General features: G+C 39.6%; 1 protein-coding gene across 1 annotated transcript; it reads right to left on the reverse strand.

Moving 5' to 3' along the window:
- Positions 1-2,415: 2,415 nt before the first annotated feature.
- Positions 2,416-6,254, reverse strand: LOC126401885 (uncharacterized). The gene is made up of 5 exons (XM_050063437.1): positions 5,683-6,254; positions 5,196-5,507; positions 3,004-3,124; positions 2,810-2,846; positions 2,416-2,730 (listed from the first exon to the last, which is right to left on the reverse strand). The coding sequence occupies exons 1-5, from the start codon at positions 5,744-5,746 to the stop codon at positions 2,554-2,556; spliced, it is 711 nt and encodes a 236-aa protein (XP_049919394.1). The 5' UTR covers positions 5,747-6,254; the 3' UTR covers positions 2,416-2,553.
- Positions 6,255-10,078: the final 3,824 nt, after the last annotated feature.

Genomic DNA, 10,078 nt, shown 5'->3' on the forward strand with positions numbered 1-10,078 from the left:
TTCCTTATCCGCTGCGAGGGTCATAAGGACAGAGGGATGTCGTATGCTGTAAAGCCCTGTGAGGCAAATTGTGATTTGTGATATTGGGCTTTATAAATAAAATTGATTGATTGATTGATTGACATAATAACTATGTCAGGTAACTGCATCAGGCTCTGGTTGGGTCAGAAAGTCTGTCGGGTTCGGGCTGGGCTCGGTTATAACTGTCGTGCTTGGGTCGTGTTTGGTCAGGATAATGTGCCCCAGGGCCACGCTCTGGAGCACAACATCACAAAGGGCTTCATAAAAGAAATAAGGCAACCAACATAACTTATAAAGATTCAAACAGCATAAAACAGAAATCATACAAAGGCAACAGGTGGGCCTTGAGTGGCCTTTGAAGGGGTTCCAGGTCTTTTTAAAAGCATTGAGGCAATTAACAACAATTGTGCTAGATTTTGAGGTTAAAACGAAGAGTATAGTTGGATATCATCGGGCGTAGCTGTGACAGTAAAATGTCTCATCTACTCAAGAGGAAACAGGAACAGAGCAAACACAATCGGACCAAGGACTGAACCCTGGGGAACACCCCTAAGATAAGCACGTGAGGTTGCCACATCACTAATGTAAAACTCCAATCAGCTGATGACATAGTCAAATAATTAGCATGTTACTACATCTTGCTCAACCACCTAGCCACAAACTACCTTGCCCTCAGCTACCTCAACTTAGCAAGCATATTGTTAATAGAGACTTCTGTTTTTTTGCAATAACATACAGATAAACACCATAAGATAAGGCTGTAAATGTTTTGTGGTCCTTTAAATGTAGGACATCCCTTCAGAGAAGCAGTAGCAAAGAGTATTCATAGAGTAAAAGCAGCAGTAGAACACACATTTTTGCATACTTTAGAAGTAATAGCAGCAGGGCCAGTGTGTAAAATGGGTTGAAAACAGTGACATCAGTGGTCAAATTCTAGATTGCAGGGATCACTCGCTCACCCCTTCCGTCGGGTAAATGACGCCATGTATGTCTGCCGTACATACATGGCAGCGCAAGATGGCGACCTCTCTAAAGCAAGGCCCTTGCTATATATATATATAAAAGCATAATTATAAGGCTACGAAAACCAAACGAATTTTATTTTATAGCGATCATACACTTGTATAAACATATTAATGGGTAGAATATTCAGATTCAGATTCAGATTGACAATAAACCATGCCAAATATTACACACTGGCCCTTTAAATACTGTTGGGTAGTTTGGTATGTGTAAAATCTGTCAGAAAAGTGTAGTGGAGTAAAAAGCACGGTAGAATATTTCTGTCTGAAAGGTAGTACAACAAAATTATGAAGTGGGGAAAGTCATGTACAAATACCTTGAAATTGTACATCAAACATTTTGCTGTGTGATAATGATACTGAGTGTAAGCTACAAAAGCGGATGTTTCCCATCTCCAGCAGTTTATTTATTTGTCATGCACAGTCATTTGGAAAGTGAATGTCACTTTGCTGAATGAATCCTTGCCGGCGTAATCAAGCTGTGTGTTTTGGAAAATGTTAAATGCACTTAATTTAAGCTACAGTGCATTATTGCTCTGCCTTTTTTTGCTTATCAGACTCAATATGTCAATCATAGATGCTGAATGTGCTGTTGCAGTCAGGAGAGCTGATTCATTTCCCTTAAATCTCCCCTAACAGTGCTGAGAGAATCTGTTGTATTGTACTGCAGTCGGCCTGGCTCAAACTCTGATTCATGACAATAACCTGAAATGCAGAAAATGTTAACCAGTTGCTTGTGACACTGGCGTACTTCCTCTGCCAATAAGAAGGAATGCTACCAGGGGAACACCAAAAAGAAAAACAATAGAAGCAAAGAATTCAAGTGTCTCTAAAGTGAAATTGAAGAAGATCCTCCTTATTCTTTGGAACAAAGGAAATACAGACAGATTGCACTCTATCACTGTCCCGTTTGGCTCTTCTGTTTGTTCTTCAGTCAATTCTGTCTTTTTCTATTATCATTATTAAATTGAGTCGAATTGCGACCCAATCACCAGAGAAAATGTCTGCATTGTACATTTCTGCAAATCATGTGTACACTATATTTGCATGTGATTATGCAGCTGATATGTTGAAACTTAACATTTCAGCAACACTGGGTTGGTTATGGTTAGGAAAAGATCATATCTTGGCTTAAGTGGTAAATCACAACCATTTTTTTGTTATTTGTTGGTCAAACAGTGTCTTATGTGTGAAATGTGCAAATGTAATGTTTTTGTGGTTTACAGAAATGTATGATGCCAACATGTTTTTCTGGTGACTGGGCCGTTAATTTGGTTTGGTGTTGAGACCAACTCAGACATTTGAGCCACAATCCAAGACATAAAGCATTATTATTTAAAAATTTTATTTGTCATTTGTTTATTGTGATCAGTATTACAGTATAATATAATGTGTGCTTTAAGACGCTCAAATTTAGACATTCAAGTCACATACAAGAAATACCAGGAAGTGAAATACACAAGTCAACAGAAAGCAAAACACTGCCATCTTGTGGACAACAGGTTCCATTTCACTTGGCACAGACGGTGTAATTGGAGCTCTGTAAAAAATTCCCTGCATGTGTGTCCTGTGTGGTAACCATGTTTGAATTAATAGTGTCAGTGTCACACACATGCAGTCTGACCACTGAATAAAGTCCACCCTCTCTCTGTACGAAGGTGCTGTACGGCTCAATGTCTTCTGGCTCCTGCTGAAAAACATGCATTTAAAAAGATGATAAAAGTCAAATGAGCGGCATAAACAAAATATATTTTTCTGTACATTACCGTGTTGTGATGACTGCTTGGTGGCTCTGGCTGGCTTCTGTTGGGTCAAACAACAATACATTAAAAATGAATCTTAAAGTGTATTCTCTATTTTTATAGATAGAACATGAAATGAAAGGCGGTGTCGTCCTTCATTAGTTCATATGAAACGGAAAGTCAAGATCTTCATATACGTGACTGCAGTAGTCTCTCACCCCTGACGTATTCCTCTGTAGAGCAACCCAAAGATAACTGCAGTTAGAAGAATGATTATAGCAGCACCAGTCAAGGCTTCTATAACCTGCTTTTTTGGAATGCTGCTGGAGTCTTCATCCTCTAAAACATCACAAACAAACGACACAGACATTTGCTCTATTAGTAAATAAACGTTAAGGCCCATTTACTCTATGCCTTGATTAATCTTTAAACTATACATAAATACAGGCATTGCACTACCATCTTAACATAATACAGTAGTAGCAGGGCAGCCCACCAGAACAAAATGTACGTCTCTGCAAACCACGGATATGTTACATGCACGTTTTATACATGAGCTGACTTTGTCATCGGTAGGTGGAGGGGATAGTAGATAGCATGACGCCTGAGACGCCTGCAGAGCTGCAGACCACCGTTTCAGACCAACAAACAGACTGGTAGTTTTTTTTAGCAAGTCTTCACTGTGCTTCCAGCCGTTCTTTTTAGCCACCAAATGTTTTTAGCAACCCTTTGCTGTCTTTCCACAAAAGGTGATTGTGTGTTTTACCAACATCATTGGGTTACCTGCAAGGACAGACGCTGCTGCATTTATTGCTGGGATAGTGCCACAAAAAGCAATTGTTTTTTTATTGAGACATCGCTGTGTTTCCCGCTGCATTTCCTGCTCAGATGCCACAAAAAGTGACTGTTTTTTACCATGGCATCTGTGTAATTCCTGCTAGGATAGTGCCACAAAGAACGGCTGTTTTTACCAAGACATCACTGCATTTCCTGCTGGGATACTGCCACAAAAAGTGTTTTTTTTTTTTTTTTTTACCAAATCATCTGTGCATTTCCTGCCAGAATTGTGCCACAAAGAACGGTTGTTTTACCAAGACATTGCTGCATTTACTGTTTGAACAGTGCCACAAAAAAGTGGTTGTTTTTACCAAGACATCGCTGCATTTCCTGCTGCATTTCCTGCTCATATCATACCACAAAGAACGATTGTGTTTACCAAGACACTGCTGCATTTACTGCTGGAACAGTGCCACAAAAAGTGGTTGTTTTTCCAAGACATCGCTGCATTTCCTGCTGCATTTCCTGCTCGTATCGTTCCACAAAATTGACTGTTTTTTTTACCAAGACATCGCTGCATTTCCAGCCAGAATAGTGCCACAAAAAACAGTTGTTTTTACCAAGACATCACTTCCTTTACTGCTGGGATACTGCCACAAAAAGAGGCTGTTTTTGGCAAGACATCGCTGCATTTCCTGCAGCATTTCCTGCTCATATCATGCCACAAACTTTACTGTTTTTTTACCAAGACATCACTGCATTTCCAGCCAGATTAGTGCCACAAAAAACAGTTGTTTTAACCAAGACATCGCTGCATTTACTGCTCATATCATGCCACAAAATTTACTGTTTTTTACCAAGACATCGCTGCATTTCCAGCCAAATTAGTGCCACAAAAAACAGTTGTTTTAACCAAGACATTGCTGCATTTACTGCTGGAACAGTGCCACAAAAAGTGACTGTTTTTGGTCAAACCACTGCATTTCCTGCTCGTATCATGTCACAAAATCTACTGTTTTTTACCAAACCATCGCTGCATTTCCAGCCAGAGTAGTGCCACAAAAAACAGTTGTTTTTACCAAGACATCACTTCCTTTACTGCTGGGATACTGCCACAAAAAGAGGTTGTTTTTACGAAGACATTGCTGCATTTACTGCTGGAACAGTGCCACAAAAAGTGGCTGTTTTTGGCAAGACATCGCTGCATTTCCTGCTCGTATCATGCCACAAAATTTACTGTTTTTTACCAAGACATCGCTTCCTTTACTGCGAGGATAGTGCCACAAAAAGCACTTGATTTTACCAAGACATCGCTGCATTTCCTACCAGGATAGTGCAATGAAAAGTTTTTAAAACAGAGACATCTCCAGCCTTGATTGAACTCCCAAAACATTTTTTTCAATGCCCAAACATAATCAAGTCATTTTTGATTCGAAATCAAACCACAGCATTGTTGAAACATAAAGAAAAAAAAATTCAACGAATGCACAACATAGTAACGTGCATACTGGTGTGTAACTCATCTGTGGTTTGCAGAAACGTACAATGCCAACATTTTATTTCCGGGTTGAGCAGGGTGAAAAATGACCAGCTTAAATTAAGCCACGAGGAACAATAAAGAAATTGTGTTTACCTTCCACAGTGATATTCAGATGGACAATATATATTCCACCATGATGTGTACACTCACAGGTGTAGTCCCCACTATCCACTGGTGTTAAACCAGTCAGATGGAGAAACACAGTCTGATTCTTTTTCTCAAGTGTGAACCTGGAGTCACATCCATGCTCAAAGCCTTCTTCATGTCCATAAGACAGAACACACTCTTCTCCACTGCCCATCACTGTTTTGATCTTACACACTATAAGTATGATGGGACTAAGTGTTGCATTGGTGCATATTGGAGTCACATCTGGTTCTCTGCTGATGGTTTTCACAAGAGTCACTGAAAATAATACAGTCTGAGTCAACGATTTTTGCATTCAGTGAATATGAAACCACATTTTTAATTCCAGTAGAAAATTACAGAAAATGTTCACTTGTCCTCTTTAAACCAAAGACAGAAATATAAAGAAAACAGTTTGCATATATTTCACATAAATTTGTTTTCTGTACATTACCTTCACTGTCGTAACACACAGTCAGTGGTAGAAGGAGAACAAAGCACAGTTTCCATTTTGCCATGCTGGTCAAGAAGCAACTGCTGCTGGCAGTAAACGCTTTCCTGTACTGACTGAAGGAGGACAGACACACCTCTATACACTGCTGTCTGGCTACCTAAACCTCAAACTCTCTCAGAGGTATGAGCTGGTGTGGACTGTCCTAGAAAGGAAGTGCTGCTGCAGGAACTTCTGCTTTCATATTCAGACACTTTCACCTTCAAAAACTTCTCATGTCGATGTTTAATGTAGCCACAAGAAGATGTCAGATCATCAAACATCAGGTGTACAGCCACAGTTTGAACTGGATCAACCTAGAGTCCAACCCTAACATGAAGTATTGCCTGCACTGGTCTTAGACTTTGTCTGGTTATTGAGAGTCGTACGTAATACAAGATGCTGAAACTGACATGTGTGCCTCTGTGGTCATCACATATGTAAAAGGCTGAGCTTGAGCTGTGAATAGAAAGCTGCAGGGTCTCAACAGCTCGCTGCAATTCATGTTCCTCTGCGCTTTAAAAAGGAAACCAGTTAGTCATACAGCAGTGGTTTAAGTGACAAAAACATATCTCACCTTATGCCAGACAGTCAACCCAGTTCAAGTGAAGAAACTAACTGTGGTCTTGAATCTTCAATTGCAGCTTACAGTTTCAATGGCTGAATTTTATTTTGAAATTATCCTAATTAATCACTTCTCTTTGTTTCAACCGTTTCAAACTTGACGACACAAATTTTCTAAATTGGTTCAAGTGTATTTCCTGTGTGACTGCGTAATGCAAGGAAACAATATATTGTTTATAGTCTTTGGTAGCTGACAGGAAGTAAACAGGAACCAGTGCTGTTGTCTGAGCAAGAAAAAAAGCAATGAAATGATCTATAGACCAAATCACAATGTTTGTGACAGTAACTTCCAGGTAGAGCAGTCTGTAAATGTCTGGGAAGTGAGGAACCCAGTTGCTGGAGTTTGGGGTGAGGAATACTGTCCCATTGATGTAGGATTCTAGCTGCTCAACGGTCCTGGGTCTTCTTTGCCAGATATTTCGTTTTATGATGTGCCATATGTCTTGTATTGGTGAAAGGTCTGGACTGCAGGCGGGCCAGTTCAGCACCCGGACCCTTCTACTGCGAAGCCATGCTGTTGTGATGTGGTTTAGCATCGTCTTGCTGAAATATGCAAGGCCTTCCCTGAAAGATATGTTGTCTGGATGGGAGCGTATGTTGCTCTAAAACGTCTATGTGCTCTTCAGCATTGGTAGTGCTTTTTCCAGTAACAAGTAGTGTAACTAATTAATCATACAATTTGAGCAATAATTGCAGTTACCCCAAAACCAAACAACACATCACAACGTTACTTTTGTTATCACTCCACTACTGACTTGAAATACAACAATCATATCCGCAGACTCATTTTTGTAGTTGCGCTGCGCAGGCACGTCACAAAGCAGCAACCTTAGTGGCAAATATTCCCATCACTTTGATTTTGTCAGGAGGAAAGATGGCAAGAACACTGTTACTGCAGGTAGTCCGACTAAAACTCTTTCCACCGCAAAAAACACGTCTTCAAACCTCCAGTCTGAAACACATCGGCTACTACGACCGACAGCACAGCAACGCGAAGCTCCAGGAAACACACCCGACCAAAGGTGAGTCATTCTCAGCAGAAACATCAGATAGGTCGGACCACAGTGTTTAACTATAAATCTAATAGTGCAGCGCCACAGTGATTCTGTCCGTAGTTTTAAGGGTGCCATTTTGATATTATCGTGACCATCAGAAAGGCCTCCAGTCAAAACAAGGTGTATGTGTGTTTAAACAGTCCTACAGGAGAGGGTTATATTTTACATACTTTATTGTATTTCCTGTGTTACCAGCCACTGCAGCACTTTTATACAGAGTACATCTGAACAAAGTAGCCACACCCAACAACAACTTCAAAGATTTGGAGGTGTTGAGATTACTGGAAAATACCTGCCCCATGTGATAGATGACACATGTAATACTGAGCTCGTATTTTGAAGAAAGATTTTGGTAATGACACAGCATGTAAGTTCCTAGCAAGTGCAAACACAAGTCACAGTCCTGATGCTGTTGATTATGTTATATTGATTCGTTACTTGAAATGTTTTCATAGATGTCACAACTTGGATCAGTCTCTCCTCCATCTATTTCGTAGTTATGCAGGCAGGCAGTGCTGTTTGCTGAATCTGAGATAGTTTGGTAGAGATCACTCGCTGGCTGCTGGAGGCTTGTGTAGGGGTCATCTCCATCCTTTACAAAAACAAAAATATAAATCACAATGCATCATGGTTTTAAACTACATTATGTTGAACAATAGAAACGCTATTTATGTATGTATGATCCTCTTCCTGAGTTTAAAGGTACAGAATATCAGAATACATTACTCACTAAAGAGCCGGGAGTTTCAGATAATCCAGATGTGGCGGATCTTGAACAGCATCTTTAAATAAAAAGAGTTATCAGATCTAGTGAAACACAAAATACACGCGCACACACAACAGATATCATCTGAATTGAACAGTCTTCTCTCACCCATGATGTATTCCTCTGCAGATAGACCCAAAGATAACTCCAGTTATAATGAGGACTGCAGTTAGACCAATCAGAACATTTGGGATCAGTATGCGTGTATAACTGCTGGTGTCTTCGTCCTCTGAACATTGTAAAGACAGAAATCTTTGTCAGAAAAACGGTGCAGGTATTGGTCCTGTTTGTAAAGAAACATACATTTTCATATTTTATCTTTGCACGACAATGTTTCACCTGGATTATAAACTTTTAGCACTTTTACATCTATAGACAGCAGCTATGAATATCAAGATGGACACCCAACAGACTTAAAATATCCCAAAATACTTAAAGACATTACTATCCTATGCTCTTCTTGACATTGAAAGAGGACTAATTTCATGTTAGTGTTAATAATGTTGAAATATTCACAGCTAAAGTAGGAGAGAAATGCATTAAGTCTGAATCCTAAAAGCAAAAAATATTTATTTACCTTCCACAGTGATATTCAGATGGACAATATCTATTCCACCACGATGTGTACACTCACAGGTGCAGTCCCCACTGTTGATCATGGAATACTTTTAAATTGACTTCACAGCTTGATTGGTTTATCTGGTACTGTTTTTAATTGGGTTCAATCCTATCTTAGCAACAGAGAATTTTTTGTAAGTTTTAATGAATGTTCATCTATGAGCTATGAACTGAATTGTGGTGTCCCCCAAGGCTCAATTTTAGGTCCACTTCTTTTTAATCTCTACATGCTGCCACTCGGTGACGTCATCAGGAGACACGGTATAAATTTCCACAGTTATGTGGATGATACACAGCTTTACATTGCCGTGTCTCCTGATAACACAGTGCCAATTGATGCCCTTTTTAACTGTATTTTAGACATTAAGTCATGGATGGCAGAAAACTTCTTGAAGCTCAACCAGGACAAAACAGAAGTACTGGTTATCGGTCCTGAAGCACTGAGGGAAAAATTGAATTTTTAACTAGAAGCACTAGAACAAAAACACTTTTCAATGCAGTGATATATGTGTTTACAATAAGATGTCACATTGTCCACAGTTTGAACTGGATCCACCATGAGTCCAACCCAAACATGAAGTATTGCCTGTGCTGGTACAATCTGTACTGTTAGTGAGTTGAATGTCATACAAGATGCTTCTGTGGTCATCACATATTTAGAGCATGAGCTGTGAATAGAAAGCTGTGGGGTCTCAGCAGCACGTTGCAATTCATGTCTTTGCCTCTTTCACAAGGAAACCAGTGTGTCGTCGTCAAACAGCACTGTTATGACTCGACACCATTGTAAGTGACAAACACACATCTCAGACCCTGAGAAAGACTTTGGTCGATACGCGTAGGTCTGTCTTGTTGCCTTTGCTCTAATAAAAGTTACTTTACATATATTTTTACCTGAAGACGGAGTGCCTCAGTTTTTTTCCTTGGTTGTCTGCATTTTTTACAAACAGCAAGACTTCCCTGTTTTTTTGTTCAAACACACATCTCTGTTCAAGTGAAGAAACAACTGTAATCTCGTTCATGTGACTCTAAGCATCACAAGCTTTCAGGATAATTAATCCTCAATTAGCAGTCATACAGTTGCAATGACTGAATTTTATCTGGTGGTTCTAATATTTAATCAAGACATAAAAACTTGGATGAGCACCAATTTCCTGATGTTAAATTCAGACAAAACTGAAGTTATTGTTCTTGGCCCCAAACAACTCAGAGACTCTTTATCTGATGACATAGTTTCTCTAGATGGCATTGCTCTGGCCTCTAGCACTACCGAAAGAAACCTCGGAGTAATATTTGATCA

The sequence above is a fragment of the Epinephelus moara genome, chromosome 15, assembly GCF_006386435.1.
Source record: "Epinephelus moara isolate mb chromosome 15, YSFRI_EMoa_1.0, whole genome shotgun sequence".
Lineage (NCBI taxonomy): Eukaryota > Metazoa > Chordata > Actinopteri > Perciformes > Serranidae > Epinephelus > Epinephelus moara.

Bases quoted from the DNA above. Each gene is read 5' to 3' on its own strand.
- LOC126401885 (XM_050063437.1), bottom strand. From the start codon at position 5,746: ATGGCAAAATGGAAACTGTGCTTTGTTCTCCTTCTACCACTGACTGTG. The intron at 5,508-5,682 runs GTAATGTACAGA...TATTATTTTCAG, and splicing joins TGTGTGTTACGACAGTGAAG to TGACTCTTGTGAAAACCATC. The intron at 3,125-5,195 runs GTAAACACAATT...GTGATGTTTTAG, and splicing joins TCTGAATATCACTGTGGAAG to AGGATGAAGACTCCAGCAGC.